Genomic DNA, 25,721 nt, shown 5'->3' with positions numbered 1-25,721 from the left:
GAAGATATATATGTAGGTGGATGAAGTGAAATTACCAAAAATATATATATGAAAATTGTGAAGGCGATGTATATTTTAAAAAGAGAGTATAGATACAGGTGACTGAGGCGAAACTCCCTGAGGATCAATTATCCAAAGTACAAGATACAGCTCAACACTATGATGATTGTTTTCCATAGGAAATAATACGGGTATATTTCTGTGTGTGTACTGGCAGTGATTTCTTTGTTTGGGGAGATTTATTCCTTCTTTGAGTTGATGTCATCATGAAGTTGATATATAACAGTTGAGGGGAGTGGAGGCCTCGCTCCCTACATTGGTGTAGAAGGGGGACTCCCACCCCCCCACAAAAATGCTTGTAATTTAATATTTTGCTCTTTTGAGTTTTGGAAATGAGTTTTCAGAGCTTTGACTCCTCTCTGTTTTGACATTCAGGGTTCTATAGTACAATTTATATCAAAAGAGAAATACATGGAAACGTGAAGAGTGTGAAAGAGCATTAGAGTCAGGAGATATATTATACAAAGAAAAGAGAAATGTTTGAAATGAATTAGATGACAGGGGCTTACTGAATAGGCAAAAATATCTGGTTAAAGGTAAAAAGAAGTGAGCCTTTTTGACAGCAAGTAAACATAATGAGAGTATAATTACAGAAGTAAGAGATGAAAATGGAAAGCTAGTGAAAAGCCAAATGAAATTATGGAAGCACTGGAAAAAAACATGAGTGAAATGAATAGTAAGCAAAGAGAAGAATCAGAGATGACATGGAGGATCAGATATGTCAGTATGTTTAGGGGTCAAGAAAATAATAGAAAAATATCCATACAAAAAGTGGAGAAGACTATAATGAAAGGTAGAAGAGATAGCATACCAGATTTAGATGGGATAGGGTACTGATATTATAAACCAATCAGCGGTGAAAAAAAAGAATGTTTGCTGAATACTGTAAATAAAGGGACAAAGAGTAGATTAAAACATGAAGAGATGTGTACAGGCACTATAAAACTTTTATGGAAGAAAAGATAAAAAAAGAATTGACAAATGGGGGAGTTAAGTAGGTAAACAGGTGAGAACAAGAATAGCCGTCCATCTACCTACCTAACTGAATAAATTACTTGAAACTTTAACACAGCATCTTTATTCCTGCCACAGGGATGATACCAGAGAGGCAGTCTCCTAGATCTGATAGCTAAAGCGATTTTATCTGGATTAAGCCTCTGTACTCTGTTCTTTTGTAGTCCTGTCACCCTCTGGGTCACAGGTGGGATACCAGACTTCACTTGAGCCTCTTGGATTACCTCTGATTATTGGTTAGCAAGTTGGATAACCATGCTTTTAATTTATTGCACTGTTTTTGTCAAGTTGTGATGACCATTCCTGAAATTATAAATGGTCTCACTCCATTTTTGCACAGAGTTTGTGCCACCCATTGTAGCTTTTTTGAATCACTTGCCTATCTCACTGTGAATTGCTCTGTTGTCACTTTGATTGATTGTACATTAATTGATTGCACATTATTTGAGAAATTGTGGCAACCTTGCCTTAATTTTGAATCACTTAGCCTGTATTTTTGCATAATTTTATGGCACCTGAGCCTGCTTTTTTAATTGTTTACCTAATAACACTGTGATTTGTTGTACTAGTTGTACTACTTATATGGAGACAGTTATATGGGATATACTACTGTAAATGGAGCACTATATAGCCACTAATTAGTAGTACTGCCTTAGATACAGCACTGTGTAGTACTCAGTACATTCCATTTCCTCTAACCTAGGTGATACCTTAGATGTGTTGCTCTTTACCCTCTTCATCTTGCTGTCAAACCTTGATGACTTACTTTACTCCTTTCCTTATCCAATACCCTGGGGATTATAACTCAGCAATCAGCTTCCACACCTTCTACAACTAGTCTACTTGTGCTCGATGTCCTGGTCAGTGTAGGAACTGCCTAATGCTTGCTCACTACCCAGTGGTTCAAAGTCAAATTGTCCATTAAATGGGCATTCACATGTGGCAAATTTACATTCAGACAGCATCAAAATGGTGCTACACAATACTATGAGGTGCTTCTGCAACTTGAACACATCTGTATCTGTGTAGTTACCTAAACCTGGTTCCACTGCAGTGAAATCACTCCCCTCTGTACCAGTGGAAACTGCAGGTGAGTATCTGTTTCTATCAAAAACCCTATCATCTTTGAATATTTGCCTTTGATTATAACCTAGAACTCCTAGAGGTCCAAATAACATTAATCAAAACCAACTCTCATATTATTTCTTCCAATATTTTATCATCATCAGTACCCTCAGAAAACCATGATACATACCTCACTACCCTTCAGATTACTTTCAAACTTAACATTATCATATCAGGAAGTTTTAACAAGCCATCAATGATAGGCATACATATACCACAATTAATGAAGATGCTCAGTATTATTTGGGCATCATTAAAGCAAACACCATGGATCAAAATGTTAAACTCTCCACTACAGGTTCAAACACTTTCAGTTTGGATCCAGCAATCAAGCCCTGGTCTGTATCCCACCTTACATCACCACATCCTTGGCAAAATCTGACCAAAAATCTGTCATCTTTACCTTTAGGCATCCTACCAACACATATACACACACGAATGCACACACACACACACACACACTAAACACTTTGGTCTCTATTTTTGAGCTATGATACTGAATCAGAATTGTCTAGACATAGTAAGACCTTACTTTGTTTAATTATGGTGGCTGCCAAAAAGGCAATTACTAGAAATGGAAATTATAGTCTAAATTAACTTTACTAGAAATATTGAATATAGTAACAAAGATAAAATAACTGGAAATGGGATCTTTAGAAAAGAGTAGCAACAAATTACATAGCAAAAAATGGGAAATATGTTGAACAATACATACAGAGGAGGAACAAGGTTTTAAAAAAGGCAGGATTTGAATGAGCTATGTAATCTCTGACTAACAATGACTGGATAGATTATAAGTGATGTATAATGTTTGCAACTGCAATTATGTCTGTATGGTTTGTGATGTGTAGTATTTGCAACTAAAATTGTGTCAGTATGGTTTGTTTTCATTTATATAAATGGATTATTGCCTGTGTCATATGTGATAAGTAATTTAGTAAAGATGTTTCTTGAAAAAAAAATACAAAAAACCCACTTTGGTCTCTATGGATTTCTATAAGTCAACTTATTGTAGCTCTTGGATGATCAAGGCAATTTTTCCAGGAAACTCATACCTGTAGATCTAGCTGGAATGGTATCCTCCATCATCTGTGAAATTTTCCAACATCTTTATAACTGCGTAGACAAATCAGTGCCCATCTATTCTGAGTGTAATGATAAATGTTAAAACAAACTCATATGGTGGAATGATCATATTGATAAATTGTGTAACAGAAGAAAAAAGAGCAATTACAAAAAATCAAACTCTCCTACTTTGAACTCCAATGAATAAGCCAGCAAACATTTTGAGTGTGTTCATAAATATGGAACAGATTAAAAGATTAAATTAGCCACATGTTCTAAAAGTAATTGCAAATCCTAATTCATTTATATTAGGAAACTAAGGAACAACACCCAATAATAAACTGAATTGGTTCTTAACAACACCATTCACTCCATCCCAAAAGACACAACAAATACTTTGGCAGATGAGTTAAGTTTGAATTTTAACCTGCCCATCTCTGTTGTCTCTCTTACTATAGCAACTCTGCTACCAAAAATTGTTATTGAAAATGTCCTAGAATCCTTATTGAAAACTAAAAGTAGCAGCAGTAAAGGGCCGGACAGTATACTTGGGTACAATCTCACCAGTGCTAAGTTTCAACTTTCTGAATACATTCTAAGCTTTTCAACCTTAACATAGCCACTGGGTTTGTTCCAGTCACATGGAGAGGACACAATAATGTTCCCTACATAAAGATTTTTATGACCCTGGTAAATGTAGATCCACCAGTTTCACAAGCCTTATATGTAAAGAAATAGAGTGACATCTGTTTTGCTGACAACCATGCCCAGAAGTGTGGCTATCCAACTTTGTCGACAACTGCAAGCTATATCCTGTTATTCCATGTCCCATTAACATTAGACTACTCTTGCAGGGGCTGGACTTTCCCATACCTGGTATTTGGAAAATGGTCTAAAAGTGTAAGCTAAAAATGTAATGTGTTGCTGCTTGACAAGCAAGCTATAGCCCCTCCCTATCTATCATAACAATACTCCCCTACAAACTGATACTGTCATAAGAGACCTTGGCACTTATATAGCTAACACATTCTTATTTGACCACTATGTTTCCACCATAGCAAGGAAATCCTCCTATCTTGCCCAACTTATATCTAAAATATTTTTTTCAAGGTCAAAAGATATCATTATCTGACTGTACTCCTCTTTTATTAGACCTATCATTGAATATAATAATCTATTCAGTGTGTACCAGACAAATCATTTTTCCCAACAAGAAAGCCCATGGAGGTTTCTGTCTAACAAAATCAAAGGCTTTGAAACCTTCAGCTACTCTGAATGATTAGCTCACATGTTTTTATATTCGATTTCCTAACCTTCAGCTACCCTGAATGATTAGCTCAATTGTTCTTATAATTCATGTCCTACCAGCTCTTTCACAGTGACCTGTGTCTATCATGCGATGAAGGGGACAGCTATATTTGAAGATTTTAATTTACTCCAAAAAATATGATGGAGTCAGAGATTGGTTCATATTCCATTATGTTTCCATCTAAGTAACAAACATCTTATACATATTAGGCAGATCAGTGCTATGGCTACTTTCAAAGCAAATGTAGACAAATGGAAGGGTAGCCACAGATTTACCACATATTACCTCTATGACTCCCCTTAAAAAAAGTAGGTGAGAGGTAGCATTACTGTAAGTATGTTTTCTTAAGGTTGTTATTCTTATGGGTTTTTAGGACTCAGCTATTTTCCTATGAGTTTTTAAGGGCTGGGCTTCTTATGACCCAACTGACCACCTGCCTAGTAACTTCTTAAGTTCCATTGTTTCTATATTTATCATGGTTTATAGTAAAATATTTTATTAAATTGCTTTTCTTTCAAAATGCCTGGTGAGCTACTTTGCCCCTGGAAGGATAGTACATGAACAATTTCTTTGGTTCTTTTAGTACTGGTTATGGGTTCTAAGTCACTAGTACAGGACTATAAATTAGGAATTCCATGACTGTCTGTCACCAGAAATAAACACCTCCATGATTCTACAGCTGTAGAAAAGCATTGTTTGTTGGTGACACCAGTGTACATGACAGAATGGTTTCTTAGTTTTTAATGTATGCACATATCTGTACATTTCAGCTGTAATAACACTGAAAAATATTTTTTAGCTTAAAGTGCTCACGTGATAAATGACATGATATGAAATTAGGTTGTATTATATATATTTATACTGCTTAGTATGACCCTCTTTCACTGCGGTGGTGGTGCTGCGGTAGCGTTGTCACCTCACAGTTAGACGTTGCCCGTTCGATTCTCAGTTAGAGCGTCTTCTGTGTGGTGACATGCGTGAATGGGCGTTCCTTCGTTGAAGGTTGTGCGTTAGGCCCGGCAAGCCAGCACGTAAAAATCTACTGCCAGTCATTAGCGGACCGGAGTTCCGCTGTGGTGACCTCTAACCGGGAAAAGCCGAAAGACACAAACAAAGTATGACCCCCTTTGAAAGACTGTGTGTGGTGTTATTTTTTCTCAACTTGTAATGGTGGGTTGTAGTAAACATTTGTTCATGAAAAATTGCAGTCGTCTGTGCATTTCTATCTCAAACACTTGCTTGTCTTTTTATGTGACATTAAATGTGTATCATTTTTATTTCAGCTCTGTTTAATGAGTGGTGAAATCATTCAGATGAGTGCTAAGATGAGTTTAATATTTGAGCCTGCTGACTTGGAGCAGGCATCCCCAGCAACTGTAAGCAGGTAGGTTTCTTCCAAAGAATTTATCAAATAACCCAGGTGGTATTTACATTATTACACAGCCAGTATCAAGACTAAATAAGAATTCATTAAGTCTGGTTATAAAAATATAATGTAATGGTGTATGTACAATGTACCTGAATTCTGCTTCTCTACAGTGGTTAACTTATGACTTGCACAACATTTTAATAACTATAATTTTTAACTTGTAATCGTCAGATATTTTACTGTACAGTGTTTGTGGATGGAGGAGAAACTGATCTATAGAAGGAAGAAAATATTTTGGCTAGAATCATTTTTTAAGGTTGATTTTTGGCCCTATGCTGCCAACCACTGATCCTCCCCAGTCAGACTCAAGCTTCTTCATTCCCTAATAGTGGGGCGCACCCAGAACCAATAGGGCAAGAAATATCTGATGAAACTGTCATTTAGGCAGCCATGGCTGTTGCTTGTGTTCACACTGGCTTCCAGACTATGAGGATGTATTTTGTCTGTTAGTCTAACCCCTCCCTTGCATGAGGGGATGTGTGACAACATCACCAGAGGAACCATTATGCCCTCCACTTATGCAAGAGCATGCTGCTGTACAGTTGGGCAATGAAGGCTACCACTTATTGGTGGCTTTATGCACAACACACCCACCCATCCCCAGATCATGTGTCTGCCACCTCCTTCCAAAGGATGGCTACAGCATGTATCTGGTTCAAACCCCATTGCAACAGTCAGGCCCATACTTCCCACCAGCTGTGTCAAGTTGATGAGATGCTAACCAAACTCAGGTTGCTTGGACCATAGTCAGGGCTACAGCCCTCTATGCCACTGGAGCTGGCTTGGCTAGAATAATTTTAATAGCAGTTCTCACATTCATGATATTCCCTTTAAAAATGTTTATATCAAAAGATTGAAGTCAATAAAAACTTTTAAAGTTCAGAGTTTTGAGCTTATAGTCATTAAATGTTAGACAAAGTACAACCTTACCAGTCTTCTTTGAGAAGACTCATTATAAAATCAAACTATTATCTGGATTTACTTTTTTCCAGTTTGTGATTTCTCTTCTACTAACTCTCAACTATCCCTAATTTTCAGATAATCTGATGTTAGGTCAACATTTTGTTCTACGTAACTAACATAGCATCAGTGAGATATTACCATATACTAATCCACAAGTGACAAATTTACAATATACACATATACCTATTCACAAGTGTTTTGTTTAAATTGAGGCCTGTTTTATGAGTTGATGATTGTGCTATCTACTTTGTTTTTCTAGATAGTCAAGAGACCTCCAGAGATTATTATTGGTTGAGATTTCCCAAATGTAAAACAACCCATCATCAGTTCTTACCTTAGTGCTGTTCTTTTACACTTTATTGCCACCCTTGTCCACATTCAGGATGCTCATCACCAACTCACCAGAAAGAAACTCAGAATTCAGACACTCTCCTGTCTATCACATGATATCAAATGAAATATAGAGATTCTCTCTGTAAAGTCTGAAAACAGGGCCTGACTAATGTTCAGTTCAATCAAAATTTCATCAACCTAAATAAATCCATAAGAATACCCACAAAAACAGCAAGGGTCTTGTTTCTTAGACAAAAACAAATTGCTTGTGATACTAAACTTAAGCTCTTTTGGAATGAAATAAAGTTATTGATGGCTACGTACCATTACTGACTTCCCAACTAAAAATATAATAATGTTCTTCCACTTAACAAACAACACATTATCAAAGAATATTATCATTTTCTTATGTCTTCTGTACAGGATCTTCATGATAGTTTTCAGGCTCATTCTCGATGCTCTCTATCAAATAAGACATTCTACAACATTACCCCCTAGTATCATTCACTGTCATCTGCTCCCTTTCTCACAGCTTAGTGAAATAAATTAAAGCACTGCTACTAAAACTAAACTTCTAAAGGTCTAGGCACAGTAAGCTCCATCCAGCTTTCCTTAGAAATAATGACTAAACCTTTCAAACAAATCTTTAACTTTTCGCTCACAACTGGCACAGTTTCTGCTATTTTTAAACATGCTGTAGTAATAATGTTTCCAACAGTGACCGCCCCCACTAATGCTGAGGGCTACTGACCAATGTCAAACCTCTGGCCCATTTCAAAAATCTTTGAAAAAGTACTATGCAAGCTTTTTTCATTGCCACTGACTTTGTTTGTAAGAACATGAATGATGGGCTTATTACTGATGGTCTATTTGTTGATAAGACCAGAGATTTTGAAACTGTTATTCATAAGCTCCTGCATAATAAACTACAAAACTATCTTCAGGGATACTACAATAGCATGGTTCCAAAGCTATCCAACCAAACTTTTTAAATTTGCCACAATAATTCATTCATTGGCATTGCAACACTTAACACAGAGGTCCACCAAGGCTCAGTATTAGCCCCTTACTCTTCTGTCTCCCTTTGTCAATGATCTTCCACTTGAACTTCCACATCTCAGCTTTGCCAGGTTCACTGATGTTTTCTTGTTATTGAATCTTGGAAAACACTGAGCTACAGTCTAATTACAATTCACCGCCTATGTAGATGATCTCTTAATAATAAATCCTTAATCATCCTCAAATAAACCAATTAAATGGTCTTTAGCACTACTCAGAAAGTGGGTTTGAACCCCCGTCTATTAAAAGACAACCAATGGAACACCATTCCTTCTGTGTCAGAGCACAAATGCTTTGGACTGACAGTCAACCCATCACTCTCCTTTAAGATTCATACAAATCACAAAGTAAGTTTTGGTGAAACTAAAAGTCTGCTGCAGAATCACACATTTCCTTTTACTTCCAAAGCTTGAATACAGTTTGTCTGTGTTAGCTTTGCATTCCTCTTACAATACCCGAAGATTAACAATCATGCAAAGCAAAATATTAAGATTCATTCACATAGTAGATCCTCATGTACACCACTGCAAGTGGCTATCAGTAATAGATAGTTCCTCCTTTCTTCTTAGCGATTTACTTTTCAAAATCTTAAACTTCAGCTACTGCCCCCCAAAAAAGTGCACTCACACCCCAAAACTAGAACCTGAGAAACACCCAAAATAACAACCTTTCCCTTACCCTTCTATGCTTCAAACTTCTGTTGAGGGGAAAAGCATTCTGTAGATTAGATCCCTCCATTTAGAACCACGTGCCCACAGAAGTAAAAAAACAAACATACTTTAAACATGTCCTCAAAAATCATCTTCTTAATGCAACCAAGTGGACCTGCTACTATGGCAGTAGTTAACACCAGGTAACAATCAAAGTTGTAAGTACAGGAAATATTAATGACTTTGTGCCTGAATCCTGATGTGTTGCTGCAAGTATTATCTGATGAGTTTTCCTGTTGTGTATATGTGCGCTTATAACACTTGTTTTTTACCAGTGTATTTGTTCTTGTTGATAACTTTTGATGCTCATCGTAATGATCTTTGCTGTAGCAGCCTTAGCTATATGGATTGTATCCTGCCAAAGATATAACAGCTGGCCAGCTTCCAAATTTTAGGGCACCTTCCATGTGCACAAACTCTCTGCCAGCTGGAGCTGAGCTGACCAAAAGACAAGTTTAGGTACCAAGCCCTTCCGAGCTTTACTGTCACTGAAGAGCATGCTCCTCTGAAGCTTTTGAGGATCAGCAGTCAGCTTGTGCTGTCCATTTTCTGGCTAGATAAGTTCCTTTTGGAGAAAAAAACTTACATTCAATATTTTTGTTTATTATTGATGCTTTCCTCTTCAGAAAAGTTGTTTTAAAGCTAGGAGTTAGTATTTTAACTGATTGTCATGAAACTGTACTGAACTTTTAATGGGAGCACTCTTTTTTTCCTGTCTGTTGAAAAATTCTTTAAAGTAAATACAAAACATTTTCTGTGGAAAAATTGTGTTTATTTTACTTTCTGGGGTAGGCAAAGTGGTTTAAAATGTTTTTTTTTTTTTGTTTTATTGTACTTGTCTGTAAAAAAAAGAGACTTAAAGAAATGTAGATTTTACACACATTTTGTGTTTGTTTTCCCTGGGAAAGGGGCAAGATTTTAAGACTGACCCTGGAACAATCTGTTCGTCCCACAGATGGTCCTTCTTTCAGCCACAAAAAAAAACAGTTAAGCAAATAGCCTTTGCCATCATAGCAGCCTAGCAATTTACCTCAGCTGTAGGTGGGTAATTCTGCTGTGGCTATTAGTTGTACCTCAGATCACTTATCTTCTACCCTGGATAGTAGCACCTACCTACATCCAGTATGAACCAGGGTTAGCCATGTCCTCTGTGGCTGTTGGGGTCACCTCATTAGATTTGGCTTACAAGACATGACAAAAGACACTACAAAAAGCGACAGAAGACTCAATTTTCCTTTACCAATAAGCACAGACATGCAAAGCATTAGGAATATCATTGTTAAAAACTGAAACATTATTAAAGATAACTCAGACATGTCTGTAATTCTAGGCAAAAACCTAGTTTTCATACGAAAAAACTAGAACAATAAAAACGTATTTGAAAGAAATGAATCATTCCTAGTCTTGCAGACCATTAATAATCCTAACCAACCACAAATAATGTATAAGTGCGGACATTGTGTAGCCTGCAATTACATCTATATTAACACTTCTTTCCTTTTTAAACAAAACTTCCATTCAATATTTTTTTGCTTATTATTAATGCTTCCCTCTTCTGGAAGGTTATTTTTAAAGCTAGGAGTTTGTATTGTAATGGAGACTGTACTGCACTTTTTTTCTTGTCTGTTGAAAAATTGTTTAAAGTAAATGAAAAACATTTTCTGTGGAGAAATTGTGTTGATTTTACTTTCTGAGGTAGGCAAAGTGATTTAAAATGTTTTTTTATTGTACTTTTCTGTGAAGAAAGTGACTTTTAAAGACATTTAGTTTTTACCCAATTATGATGTTTGTTTTCCGTGGGAAAGAGGCAAGATTTTAAGACTGACTATGGAAAAATCTGTTGGTCCCACAGATGGTCCTTCTTTCAGCCACAGAAAGAAAAAGTTAAGCAAACAGCCATTGCCATCATAGCAGCCTAGCAGTTTATCTCAGCTGCAGGTGGGTAACACTGCTGTGGCTATTAGTTGTACCTCAGATCACTTATCTTCTACCCTGGATACCTCTGGTGTAGCACCTACACCCAGTATGAACCGGGGTTAGCCATGCCCTCTGTGGCTGTTGGGATCCCCCTCAGTGGGCAAGCTAGAGGAAACAAAGAAGGCTTTCCTGTTTTGTCAGAATGTTGTGCCCATCCCTGGAGAAACTGCCATCATTAATAACACTGTTGATCCCATTCCTGCTGTCAAAAAGTAACAGAAAACTAAGCATGTATCTACTCCTCAAATTTCCTTAGACAGGCGTAGTTTACTGAGTCATGTTCAGGGGTTAATTCAGTTGACTAATCCTTCTTATATAGTAGTTTCTAGTAAAAGAAAGAAAATACGCACTTTCCCAAAGAGATTCAACTGGCTTCAGGCCAGTTATTTTACATTAAGAAGGTTCGTGGTCTGCACTCTTGTGGGAGAAGAGGCTGGACTCTGCCCTTCTGAGCTGGGAATTTCTGGTTAAAGGTTTATAGTGCCTGAATATTTGAACTGTATCTTACTGAAATTGGTTCACCTTGTTTGCTCTAGCATAGACTAGATCCAGGCCTGCTGAATCTAGCTTTGTTTATATGCTTGTTGTTTGTTTGCTTGTTATTTCCCTGGAAGCTAATTCCACCTAATCGCAACTTCTCAGCTTCTGTGGATCACTAGTGATATCTGCATTGCTTACTGTACTTATTTCCTTGTTTCACTTGAAAGAAAGTTACTGTTTGTCGTTTTTGCATTTAGTTACTTGTAACACATTGCACTCAAGTTACCTGGCACTTGCTCACTAAAGCAATTACATAAGTCAGCACTAAAAATTAAAAGCACTACACCCTCACTCCCCACTGGCCCTTGTTTTCAATTAAGGATTTCCCAATATTATTCTAGCATGTCCAAAGGTCAGTTGTCAATCTCCTCTCCGGTCCAGCTGGTGAATCTGGGAATCTTGAGGCAATGTTATAACTGCCTCATGTACACAGACAACCCTCTCCTCCTCCCACATAACACAAATACTTGCGAGAGATGCAGCTATTTAGCCAAACTGGAGGCTGAGCTCTCTCAACTCAGGACTGGCAAGACCAGACAGGAGGAGAAGGCAACTACACACACCACAAAACCAGCCTCACATAATGCTACCACTCCACTAAATCAAACACATAAACACACAAAGACATACTCGGAGGCTCTGAGTAAAATTTACCTAAACAGCAGAGGCCTCCAAAGCAGACACCCAAACAACTGCTACCTCAAGACACCCCACAAGCAACACATAAACCACAAAAGCAGTGTGCAAAGCAGTCACAGCCCTTAAGGCCAAATACAACATCAAACATACTTGTCATAGGTGACTCCATAGTCAGACACACTGGCGTCCCACTCACCAGGCTGAACAAGGAGAGGGTCACAGTAAGCTGCCTATCGGGCGCTAGAATCCGCCACATAACACAAGCACTCGGGTCACTCCACGGCAAGTACAAATATGACACAGTCATTGTCCATGCTGGTGTGAACGACCTGAGACGTACCTCCGTGGACTACATGAAAAGAGACATAGAGGAGCTCTCTGATTATGTAGCCCAGGCAGGTATGACCCTAACCCTGAGCAGTATCCTTCCTTCACCAAGAATGATGCCACAATATAGAGACAAGATGATCAGCTTTAACAATTGGCTTAATGTCTGGTGTCATTCAAAGGGGATCCAGTGTCTGTCTGCCTGGGATGACATGCTTGACAAGCCACGCTGCTTCGCAAGGGCGGCTTGCACCTGTCACCCTGGGATTCCGGATATTGGCTAAGGCTCTTGCCACCCCATAGTGCCTTTTTAGGCAAGGCTCAAATTCTAAACCTACCACCCTAGAAAACAAAAATGGGAAGAAACTGAGGGTAATGCTGCTCAATGCCAGAAGTCTAAATCTCAAAATGCACGCCTCGAGGCCCTTCTCAGTATGGAGAACATCGATGTCTGTGCTGTAACTGAAACCTGGTTCAAGGCTCCTGAGAGCACCCGGCACTATTAGGTTTTACCTCATATCATGCGTTCCGGCCCCAAAACCCGGACCACACCACAAAAGGAGGGTGTATCCATATTCATAAAGGATACCCACACCTCCAGGTTGGTGGCAACGCACTAAGCTTGAAACCATCCAGGTGCAACTAACCATAGGCAAAACTGCTCTACAAATTGTAGCATGCTACAGGCCACCCTCTCAAACTCAGGAACCCCACACAGCCTTCCTGAAGACACTGGAGGGTATAAATGTATCTCCAAACACCATCATATTGGGTGACTTCAACTACCCGAATATAGACTGGGAACATTACTCAAGCCCTAACTTTCTAGCCCAACGGTTCCTGGAGTTCATAAATTCAAATGCCATGGAACAGCTAGTCACTGTTCCCACGAGAGGAGAAAATATACTAGATCTCATTGTCACAAACATGGGGACAAAATGCTCCACACGGAAGTATATCCCTCATTGGTGAGATCTGATCATAAACTAATCTCACTGGAAATCCACATCCCACCCCACCCCAAACAAAAGACCATAGTGAAGAACTTCTCTAAAGCAAACTTCACACTACTCAAGACTGGTGTGGTATCCTTCAAGGCCCCTGAGCCAGAGGAAACCACAACCCAAGCTCTGAAGCCCTTACAAATGCCTTCTATGAACACCTCCAGGACTGCATGGATCAGGCAATCCCAAATAAAACCAAGACTCTTTCCACAAAGGGCAAGCGTCCAGTCTGGTGGACCCCAGCCATTAACAAACTTTACAATAAGAGGAGAAAGCTATTACATGATAGAACAAAATCCATAAAAGGGAAGTCACCCTGATCATTATTAGTAAAAATTACGAGCACTCATAAAATCAACTAAGGCCAATTTTGAGAGAAAAATTGCCATGGATTCAAAGGACAATCATAAGGCCTTTTTCAGCTATGTTAGGAACCTGGGTGGAAACTCCCAGATATGCTCAGAATTAGTCCAAAATGATACAAAAATCACTGAACCCACAGACATTGCCAACATACTGGCAGACAGGTTCAGTGCAAACTTCACCCTCCCCCAAAGGAGATAACTATCCCAGCCGAGTGTAGCCTCCCGGACATCTCAAATGCGCAGGTGAAAGCTGCTCTCTCTAAAGCAAAAACACAGCATCAATGGGACGGATGGTGTCCCGGCTGTGTGCTACACGAGCTAAATGAGGAATTAACCCGCACATAAGGCAGCTGTTTAATCTCAGCCTTACCACAGGATACGTGCCCAAGGAGTGGCGTCGGCAACTGTGGTCCCACTCCACAAAGGCGGCGCCTCTCGGACCCTGGTAATTACCGCCCCATAAGCTTAACAAGTCTAGTCTGCAAAGCTATGGAGAGGATCATAATGGAGCTCATAAACAAAGATATAGGGGACTTGCAGACATTGGACCCGACCCAGTTTGGCTTTGTCAAGGGAAGATCATGCCTTTTGAACTTGGTGACTTCTTGAAACAGTCACCAAGGCCATTGATGAGGGATAGGCAGTCTATACAGCCTACCTTGACCTTGCAAAGGCTTTCGACACAATACCCCACTCGGGTATTGTAGAAAAACTTACCAGCTTAAATGTAAACCCATATGTCACAAGATGGGTTGCAAACTGGCTTAAGGACAGAACCCACAGGGTTAGAGTTGCTGGCGCTGTGTCAGACTCCAAGCCGGTCACAAGTGGTGTCCCACAGGGCTCGGTCCTTGGCCCCCTATTGTTTGGCATCTACTTCTCAGAAGTACAGGCCAGCATGGGAGGACTTTGGCTGACAAAGTTTGCAGACGACTGCAAACTGGGCGCCATAGTGGAAAGTGCATTGGACATGGATATCCTTCAGAAGGGACTCACGGAAACAGATAGCTGGTGCCAGAGCCATGGCCTGAAGTTAAACAAAGAAAAACAAGGTAACCCCAAGCTACCATATAGGTGGCAATCCACTAAGCACAGAAGAGGTTATCAGGGACCTGGGGACCCAGGTTGACAGTGGCCTTTCTTTTGACACTCACATTGCTAAAGTGGTTAGAAAGACCTTCTACATTGCCCACCTGATCATGAAGGGATTCACATCCAGATCTAGTGAGGTCATTGTTCCCCTGTACTCTTCACTTATCAGACCAATGATCGAGTACAATGCCCCATTCGGGATGTATCTCACCCGACATCTGCAGCAATTGGAGAGACCCCAAAAGTTCCTCACCAAAAGGATAAAGGGACTCCAAAATCTGTCATATGCTGCCAGATTGAAGAAACTCCAGCTCTATTCAGTCGCATACCGTCTGCTCAGAGGTGACATGTGCCTGACATACAAGGCCATGTCCAACCCGGAATTAATGGACATGCTCCACCTCAAAAATCCAAATCCACCAAAACCACTAGAGCAAGCGACTTAAACCTTAACACGGATATAAATAGGGCGTGCTGGAGGGATAGATTTATCACTCAGAGACTCCCTATGCTGTGGAATAAAATCCCGGTCCATGTGAGGCAGAGCACCTCGCTGACTCTGTTCAAGAGAAATCTAGACCTGTGGATGGGAGATCGTGGGTTTACCCCGGGAATCATCTCTGTGTCACTGCTGGACAGAGGCACAACAAACTAATGGGCACAGTATTTTTTCATATAAGGGGTGGCGTAAGCCACAAAAATTTGGGCTAGGCTTATAAATGCCTTAGGGCAGATAGCCTAGTATAAACCTATGAACCTATGAACCTATGAAAGAAGGATAAAGAGAAAGATACAGTTTTTTTTCCTCAGATTTCTGTTTCATACTCGGAGGAGAGCTCAGTTTCTGATTCTACCTGTGTAGGGTTCTCTTTCTCTAAGACTGTTTACAGAATGTGCCAGTGTTTTCAGATGGGCAAAACTGAGGTTTATCAGTCCCACAGAAAATACAATGAGATTTTACAGAAGGAATTTCCAGAACTTGCACTCATTCCTCCAGTTCTGCCAGCTTTAGTGTGTGTGTGTGTGTGTGTGTGTGTGTGTGCACGCGCGCGCGTACGTGCATGCATGCGTGTATGTGACTGTGTGTGTGTTACTGCCTGCAGTTTTCCTTTCAGTCAGCCAGCTGCCCCTAAAAAGGTAGATAAGATGTATAAAGTTCCTCATTGTTTTAATTTTTTATACACTCTTCCCAAAACTGATCCAACAGCTGTAGCTTTAATTAATACATCTGTTTTTTAATACTTAATTCCAATCCTACTCTTTCTAATAAGGATTTGAAGATTATTAATAAGTATGGGGGAAAAGGTGCTTGCTTCTGCAACTTTAATTTTCAGAATTTTGGATTGTCAGGCTCATATATTAAGGTATGTTCTGACTAATCATGAAAATATGAGGAATGTTTTGTCTGCAGTTTCTTTGTGAGGAAAAATATGCTTTAAATAACTTAATTTCTTCTATTGTTGAAGTCACTACTCATTGTATACACTGTGTGTGTATGACTCTGTTGATACTTTTTCTTGGCTTTGGCCATTGGTACTGTTTTAAGGGGGTTTGCATGGCTACAGTCCCAGACCTTTCCAGATGATAAAAATGAGATTTTAAATTTTCTTTTGAATAGATATTTAGTTTGTGGCACCTCTGCTGCAAAGGTGATCAGAAAATGTGGTGAAAGATGCAAGCTGATACAGGGAATATCTTCTAAGATTTCTCAACCCTCCTTTTCCAAGTTTTCTAGTACAGGAAATATTAATGACTTTGTGTGATATGTTGCTTATAACACTTGTTTTTTACCAGTGTATTTGTTCTTGTTGATAACTTTTGATGCTCATCGTAATGATCTTTGCTGTAGCAGCCTTAACTATATGGATTGTATCCTGCCAAAGATATAACAGCTGGCCAGCTTCCAAATTTTAGGGCACCTTCCATGTGCACAAACTCTCTGCCAGCTGGAGCTGAGCTGACCAAAAGACAAGTTTAGGTACCAAGCCCTTCCGAGCTTTACTGTCACTGAAGAGCATGCTCCTCTGAAGCTTTTGAGGATCAGCAGTCAGCTTGTGCTGTCCATTTTCTGGCTAGATAAGTTCCTTTTGGAGAAAAAAAACTTACATTCAATATTTTTTGTTTATTATTAATGCTTTCCTCTTCAGAAAAGTTATTTTAAAGCTAGGAGTTTGTGTTGTAATGGATTGTCATGAGACTGTACTGAACTTTTAATGGGAGCACTCTTTTTTTCCTGTCTGTTGAAAAATTCTTTAAAGTAAATACAAAACATTTTCTGTGGAAAAATTGTGTTTATTTTACTTTCTGGGGTAGGCAAAGTGGTTTAAAATGTTTTTTTTTGTTTTATTGTACTTGTCTGTAAAAAAAAGAGACTTAAAGAAATGTAGATTTTACACACATTTTGTGTTTGTTTTCCCTGGGAAAGGGGCAAGATTTTAAGACTGACCCTGGAACAATCTGTTCGTCCCACAGATGGTCCTTCTTTCAGCCACAAAAAAAAAAAACAGTTAAGCAAATAGCCTTTGCCATCATAGCAGCCTAGCAATTTACCTCAGCTGTAGGTGGGTAATTCTGCTGTGGCTATTAGTTGTACCTCAGATCACTTATCTTCTACCCTGGATAGTAGCACCTACCTACATCCAGTATGAACCAGGGTTAGCCATGTCCTCTGTGGCTGTTGGGGTCACCTCATTAGATTTGGCTTACAAGACATGACAAAAGACACTACAAAAAGCGACAAAAGACTCAATTTTCCTTTACCAATAAGCACAGACATGCAAAGCATTAGGAATATCATTGTTAAAAACTGAAACATTATTAAAGATAACTCAGACATGTCTGTAATTCTAGGCAAAAAACCTAGTTTTTCATACGAAAAAAACTAGAACAATAAAAACGTATTTGAAAGAAATGAATCATTCCTAGTCTTGCAGACCATTAATAATCCTAACCAACCACAAATAATGTATAAGTGCGGACATTGTGTAGCCTGCAATTACATCTATATTAACACTTCTTTCCTTTTTAAACAAAACTTCCATTCAATATTTTTTTGCTTATTATTAATGCTTCCGTCTTCTGGAAGGTTATTTTTAAAGCTAGGAGTTTGTATTGTAATGGAGACTGTACTGCACTTTTTTTCTTGTCTGTTGAAAAATTGTTTTAAATAAAACATTCTGTGTTGTGATTTTACTTTCTGGTCAAAGTGGTTTAAAATGTTTTTTTATTGTACTTGTCTGTAAAAAAGAGACTTAAAGAAATGTAGATTTTACACACATTTTGTGTTTGTTTTCCTGGGAAAGGGCAAGATTTTAAGACTGACCCTGGAACAATCTGTTCCCACAGATGGTCCTTCTTTCAGCCACAAAAAAACAGTTAAGCAAATAGCCTTTGCCATCATAGCAGCCTAGTAACACTCAGCTGTAGGTGGGTAATTCTGCTGTGGCTATTAGTTGTACCTCAGATCACTTATCTTCTACCCTGGATAGTAGCACTACATCCAGTATGAACCAGGGTTAGCCATGTCCTCTGTGGCTGTTGGGGTCACCTCAGTGGGCAAAGCTGAAACAAAAGACAATTGTTACCCAAAAGCGACATTAAAACACTATTGATCCCTTTGTAAAAGTAACAGAAAACTAAGTATCTACTCCTGAATTTCCTAGACAGGCGTAGTTTCTGAGAATTCAGTTAACAGTTAATCCATTATATAGTATCTAGAAAGAAAGAAAAGTTTAAAGAGATTCAAGATTTTGAATCTGGAAAGAAGGATAAAGAGACAGATACAGTTTTTTTTTTCCTCAGATTTCTGTTTCATACTCGGAGGAGAGCTCAGTTTCTGATTCTACCTGTGTGGGGTTCTCTTTCTCTAAGACTGTTTACAGAATGTGCCAGTGTTTTCAGATGGGCAAAACTGAGGTTTATCAGTCCCACAGAAAATACAATGAGATTTTACAGAAGGAATTTCCAGAACTTGCACTCATTTCTCCAGTTCTGCCAGCTTTAGTGTGTGTGTGTGTGTGTGTGTGTGTGTGTGTGTGTGTGTGTGTGTGTGTGTTACTGCCTGCAGTTTTCCTTTCAGTCAGCCAGCTGCCCCTAAAAAAGGTAGATGAAATGTATAAAGTTCCTCATTGTTTTAATTTTTTATACACTCTTCCCAAAACTGATCCAACAGCTGTAGCTTTAATTAATACATCTGTTTTTTAATACTTAATTCCAATCCTACTCTTTCTAATAAGGATTTGAAGATTATTAATAAGTATGGGGGAAACGGTGCTTGCTTCTGCAACTTTAATTTTCAGAATTTTGAATTGTCAGGCTCATATATTAAGGTATGTTCTGACTAATCATGAAAATATGAGGAATGTTTTATCTGCAGTTTCTTTGTGAGGAAAAATCTGCTTTAAATAACTTAATTTCTTCTATTGTTGAAGTCACTACTCATTGTATACACTGTGTGTGTATGACTCTGTTGATACTTTTTCTTGGCTTTGGCCATTGGTACTGTTTTAAGGGGGTTTGCATGGCTACAGTCCCAGACCTTTCCAGATGATAAAAATGAGATTTTAAATTTTCTTTTGAATAGATATTTAGTTTGTGGCACCTCTGCTGCAAAGGTGATCAGAAAATGTGGTGAAAGATGCAAGCTGATACAGGGAATATCTTCTAAGATTTCTCAACCCTCCTTTTCCAAGTTTTCTAATTTCTAACTCCTCATCCACTTTATGGAAAGAAACAAAATAAAGTATCTCAACAAAATGCAGGTAAATAGATGTTTAAGAAGAAATGGCAAAGGGGGATGGGGGTCCAAGAAGAATTCTGGAAACTCCCAAAACCAAGGACATTCCAATAAGTCAGAATGACTATTTAAGAGACATTGTTACTCCTTCCCACCCTGGAAGCCACTTTATTTCTGATAAACCAATAGTTGTTTATAGGAAAGATTTTAGTTTTAAACAGCTATTAGAGAGAAAACAAAGTAGGGATAGTATTTGTACTTCATTTGGCACCCATGTTATGTCCAAGTGGGGATGCTGTAAAATCTGTTCCCATATACTAGTAGAGTGCCAGTTTTTTCTTAATGGATATAAGGTTCTCATCAAGGAGGAATACAATTGTAATACCAAATGGGCTATTTATGTTGCCAGTTGCTTTGATTGTTCCACCTATTATATAGGTAAAACTATTAGAAGGGTAAGAGAAAGAATATATGAACACAAAAGAGATAGTAAAAATAAAAAAGACACGAATGCACTGTTTAGACATGTTCAGAAAAACCCTGGGCACAAATTTGGGCATTTTGTCATAGAACAGCGTAAGAGGGATAATAGGGATAGAATTGTGGAAGAACATTTATTAGTGAGGAAACTGAAATGGCAGCTCAGGCTCAATTCTCTAGTGGAGCCTTTGCTAAGTTTTGAATGTTAATGTGCTTATTATTTAACATTTAGCATTTTGAATTATTAAATGTTATATGTCTGAATGAATTGTTTTTAGATAGTTTTTTAAAAAGAATTTGTAGTTAATTAGTGCTTTATCTGCCATGTAATTGTTTTAATTACTATTTAAACTGATTGATTGGGCTGGTTCATTGTTTTGATGATGTCCTGATGGATGAAAGTACTAAACTTTACAACGTTTCTGTTGCTGGTGGTTTAATAAAGCAGTTTTACTGATTTTTCGGCTTCTTGCTTGGTTACAAGTTTGTTAGATGAGAAGTTTGTTTCATGGCTTCAGGGGTCAGAAATACTGGTGAACTGGCTGGTTTAATCGGAGGACTCAATGGCTCTATTGGAAACCTGACTAACTTATAAATTCAGCTCAATCAACAACTAAGCGTACCGAATGGTAACTCAGGAGGCATGAGTATTAACCTTCTATCTACTTTGAGTCCTAGCAGTTCTAAAGAGAACCACAGATATATAGCAGAATTCGGGTCCTCAGCTCGAACAGGAAAGGAAAATCAATGTCTTCCAATTTTTAACAAACTCCGATGTCAATAAGAAACTCCGGTGTCAGTAAAAACACAGGTTTATTGTAAAAACATAGTATACTCCATGGATGTGAACTAACAGTGGTTAAGCGCTTTCATCTGAATCCCTCAGACTTCATCAGAACCAGGATTAGCACTTAATACACCCCTTTTATACTTAATATGGTGCCAAAACACATTTTTAATTGATAAATAAATTCTTAAAGCAACATTTTGTTACATATATTATAAAATTATACAAATTCCTAATAATGCATTTAAACAACCCTGGGTATTGGTGTTCTGTGTAAATATTAATGCAAAAAAATATATGTATATATATATCTCCTAGGTACCTGAATTCCATATAATATACTAATAGCTAAAATACTGTCCTCATTTTGGTATTGACGGTATTTTGAAATGTTAATAAACACTGATCCTTATATACATTAAACATTTTATAAGTTCTAAATTTCTAATATTTCCAGAACTTTGTGACAACCTAATTCTCTCATCCCCGGTCCAAAAGCAAAAAAGGCTTAATACTAATAAAATCATTTAGACCGGGGGGAGATGTTGCATCACAAATAATTTGCCACTCACTTTCCTTATACGATAAGTAAGTTTTCCAATTACCCCCATACACAGACAATTCTACCTGATCAATTATTGTGAATTTAAATGTATGGTCCTCACCTTTGTCTAACACATGCCTACTAAGTGCGTTTTTAGTATCTTTTTTCTTTATTCTGTGCAAGTGTTCATAAACCCTTGTTTTGAGTTTCCTCTCTGTCTTGCCTACATAGTAGGCAGGGCAGATGGTACAGGTGGCGAGGTACACTACCCTCTGACTATTACAATTCCCTTTAATACTCCTAAATCGGGTTTTTAGTGAATTGTCTAATTTAATGATACTACTTTCATTAATATTGTTGCACTGATTGCAACATCCACACTTTTTTGTCCCACTCCAGTTCTTACTATACTTAATACTGGAGTTTAACTCTAATAGTTTTTTTCAAGTTAGGGGCAGTTTTACATACACATGTGGGGTAATTCCCTATATACGATGTGATGTTGTCTATTGTAATTAACAATTCCCAATGTCTGTTTAAAATTTCCTTCACCAGGTTGGTATATGGATTAAACATTATTACACAGACTGTTTTATTAAACCCTGAATCAGTCTTTTTGTTAGTCTCAAAGGGTACTCCTAATAAGGGTCTGTATTTGATGTTCCAATTCGTTTTAACAAAAAGGGTTACCTTCTCCACCATTCTTCTTGGGTAATTTCTTTCCAAAAACATTCGGGCAATGCCATCAATTTCTTTTTCCATGATGTCTTTAGTAGATGACATCCTCGCTGCCCTAATACATTGTCCCTTTAGGACGTTTTTGAAAATATGTTGAGGGTGACAACTACCAAATTCAATGTAGTCGTTTGAAAAGGTAGATTTTCTATATATCTTTGAAACAAATCCTTCTGAGGATGTACTAATGAAGGTGTCTAAGTAAGCAATACCGGATACTTCTTTCCTAAATGTAAATCTTAAGAAGTCGGTACTGGTGTTAATGTAATCAATAAATCTCGTAATGTCCTCAGTCGGGCCCTTCCATATGATAAATATATCATCCAAAAATCTGGAATATAATGATATGTTCTTAAAAAATTCACTGGGGAAGAGAAATTGATTTTCCCATTCAAGCATAACCAGGTTGGCGAAAATGGGGGCACAAGATGCCCCCATAGCCACCCCCCTGGTTTGCCTGAAAAATTCTCCTTCAAATTGAATGTAATTATAGTCCAGTATTAAACCCATCATATCCAGAATTAAGGAGATTCTCTCCCAACTTAGTCCTGAGTACTTTTTCAGACTATTCTCAAAATATTCTAAACCTGTAGAATAAGGAATACAAGAAAATAAATCTTGTACATCTATTGTTAGGAATGTTATTTCTTCTGACCAAACACCAGGAGTTAACCTACTCAAAAATTCCCAAGAGTCTTTTATGAGGTGGGGCACTACATTATAAATATGTTTTGTCCACTGGTCAATCGTAACTCCCATATTGTAGGTCTTGGAGTAAGAACCTGCAATAATAGGCCTAAAAGGCGGTGTCTCTAATGACTTGTGAATTTTTGGAATTCCAAAAATGTGAGCCATTCTTGGATGTTCCGTTCTCAAAAAATGGTAAACCTCATTAGTTATACGATTGTCCATTAAATATTCTTCAATAACTAAATCAATTCTATGATAACCAATGTTAATCTGATTTAAAGAGACTTCCTCATAGTTTCCCGATGTAAAAAGGATATCATGTATTAACTTATTAATTATTAATTCAGCTCAATCAACAACTAAGCGTACCGAATGGTAACCCAGGAGGCATGAGTATTAACCTTCTATCTAATTTGAGTCCTAGCAGTTCTAAAGAGAATGCTGACAGTTTGGGGCTTCCATTTACTCAAGCAACACTGAGCGCTACAACTGATAATGTCCTGACTGCTTCATTTAACGGTAATGCTGAATTTAACTTTCAAGCCTGGAAGGCTAATAAATTTGACATTAAAAGTGGTGTATCTATACACAAAGTGGATACAGTAAACAGTTTTGGCACTTTGCAACAACAGCTATGCTCCTTTGAAAATAAAATGAGCCAATTTAATAGACTGCAGTTAGATAATGTGTATTTACACGAGTGTTTGGGAAATAGGTGCGTCCCGAAGAACTTACATTTCTGGAGATGGTTGGTTGGGAGGGTGGCCATGGTTGGTTGGGAGGGTGGCCTAATGGTTAAGGTGTTTGCCTTACAAACACAAGGTGCAGGGTTCCAGTCCCACAAGGGATAATTGGCTAGGCTTAAAATGGCTCATAAGGACAGTTAGCTTAATACTAATCTATGAACCTATGAGATTCCCAAATGGTGTAGTTAAAGGCTATGAATTTCACAAAACACTCACTGGGATTTTTGACAGAGCAGGATGTGAACTCATAGAACAGCTAATCAAATTTAATGATCAGCGGAATGAGGCATTGTGTAATGAGTTGGACAACCTTGATTCTAGTATTACTACTGACCTGTTATTTTTCCAGTATAAACATAATTACAATGAGGTGTTTATTAAAGTTGACACTGACTGCAGTAAAAATATACAAAGGAAAAAGAAAAAGCTTCAAAGGGACACTGAAGCAAACACCAGTGGGCGGGTTTACACTGATCCTATTGGCTCTAGAGACAAGCCCACTGACGAGCATTCATTTCAACCAATGGGAACCCAGGAAGGTTTTCCTAATGATAACCAGTCCCCCAGAGAAGTGGAGGGAGAAAGAGGAACTGTAGAAATGAGGCGTTCTGAGCGTATTCAGGCTCAAAGGGTGAATGTTTCATCTTCCAACAATGCTGGGTACTCTGAGGATTTTTACCAGCGACAAGGGGAGAGACCCAAGGCAGGATTCAAGAAGAATGGTTTGAGATGGAATCGGTAGAGCTGACTGAAGCAGCTTAGCTGTAATAGATGCCATTAGTACTACGAAACAGGTACGGAACTCGAATAAGGACTTTACCATTTTTAACTTTTCTGGTAAAGACTTTACAGTTGAACACGCTGATCTATTGGCGAAGGAGTGTGGATTTATTCCTGCTAATAGGGCTAAAATTGATCAAACTTTGATTGATTTGAAACTATTCATTCGTAAGCTGAATTTGGCTGTGTTATTTAATGTAAATGGAAGTAATGTCAATAATGCTTGTCCCAGTAATGTCTTAAAGAGATCTAGCAAGTTCAATCCCTCAGTACATGGGGTTCTTTCGACATATGAACAAGTTTGTAGTAATGAATTTAGGAATATTATTCAAAAACCAGGGAAGAATTATGTTAATTTGAGTGAAACTGAAAAACAGTTGTATGAATTTATGTATGACAAATCTCTGTGTATTTTGAAACCTGACAAGGGGGGAGGGGTGGTTATCATGGACCTAATTGATTACAACAACAGGATGAATGAACTATTGTTAACTGACACTTATCAAGAAATCTCTAGAAATGAAATTAATGTTACTTATGCCAGAATTGATGTTCAGTTACGTGATATGTTATTTCAATGGCAGATTGACTTAGATGAGTATATATTAAATGGCCCGTGATAGTAGGTATATTCGGGATTCCTAAAATCCATAAGTATATACAACCCCCCCCCCCTTAGACCTATTGTGGATGGTAATAGGTGTAAGACTTATTACTTTTCCAAGTTCATAGACCATTGGTTAATAGCCTCTGTGGAGTCTATTTCCCAGATTTATTAAGATTCATTGATTTTTTTTAAAGAAATTTAGGAATGTACCTTTTCAGGCTGACTATATTTTGATTACCATTGATGTCCGTCATTCCTCATGATACTGGGCTCAGATGGTTTGAGGACATTTTGGCGGAGATAGGTATTTTGTCCCAAGATCGTATTAACACTATCAGTGTCCTTCTGAAATTGGTTTTGATGAATATTTTTTTGTTCTTTGAGGGACAGCTGTTTAGACAAATTAAGGGTGTAGCAATGGGGGCAGCGAGTGACCCAGTTTTGCAAATCTAGTTATGAGTTTTTGGGAAAAACATTTTGTGTTTAATTCCCCTTTTAGCTCTGGGTTTGCTTTCTACACCTGCTTTCTGGACGATATTTTTATTGTCTGGAAAGATATTGAAGAAAGGCTTAACAGTTATTTTTCAATATATCAACTCTACTAAG

At 38.1% G+C, this 25,721-nt stretch overlaps 1 protein-coding gene across 1 annotated transcript in view; it reads left to right on the top strand.

Annotated features, from left to right (window-relative positions):
* The window catches only part of DNAH3 (dynein axonemal heavy chain 3), a 2,217,123-nt gene that overhangs the window by 1,488,063 nt on the left and 703,339 nt on the right, over nucleotides 1-25,721 (top strand). The window contains exon 37 of the mRNA XM_044089509.1: nucleotides 5,857-5,957. Within this exon, the coding sequence (XP_043945444.1) occupies nucleotides 5,857-5,957 (101 nt within the window). The remainder of the gene's footprint in view (nucleotides 1-5,856; nucleotides 5,958-25,721) is intronic.

Source organism: Protopterus annectens, chromosome 12.part0 (genome assembly GCF_019279795.1).
Source record: "Protopterus annectens isolate FY-2018-M chromosome 12.part0, PAN1.0, whole genome shotgun sequence".
Classification (NCBI taxonomy): domain Eukaryota; kingdom Metazoa; phylum Chordata; order Ceratodontiformes; family Protopteridae; genus Protopterus; species Protopterus annectens.
This window is presented reverse-complemented; position numbering and strand designations above follow the sequence as displayed.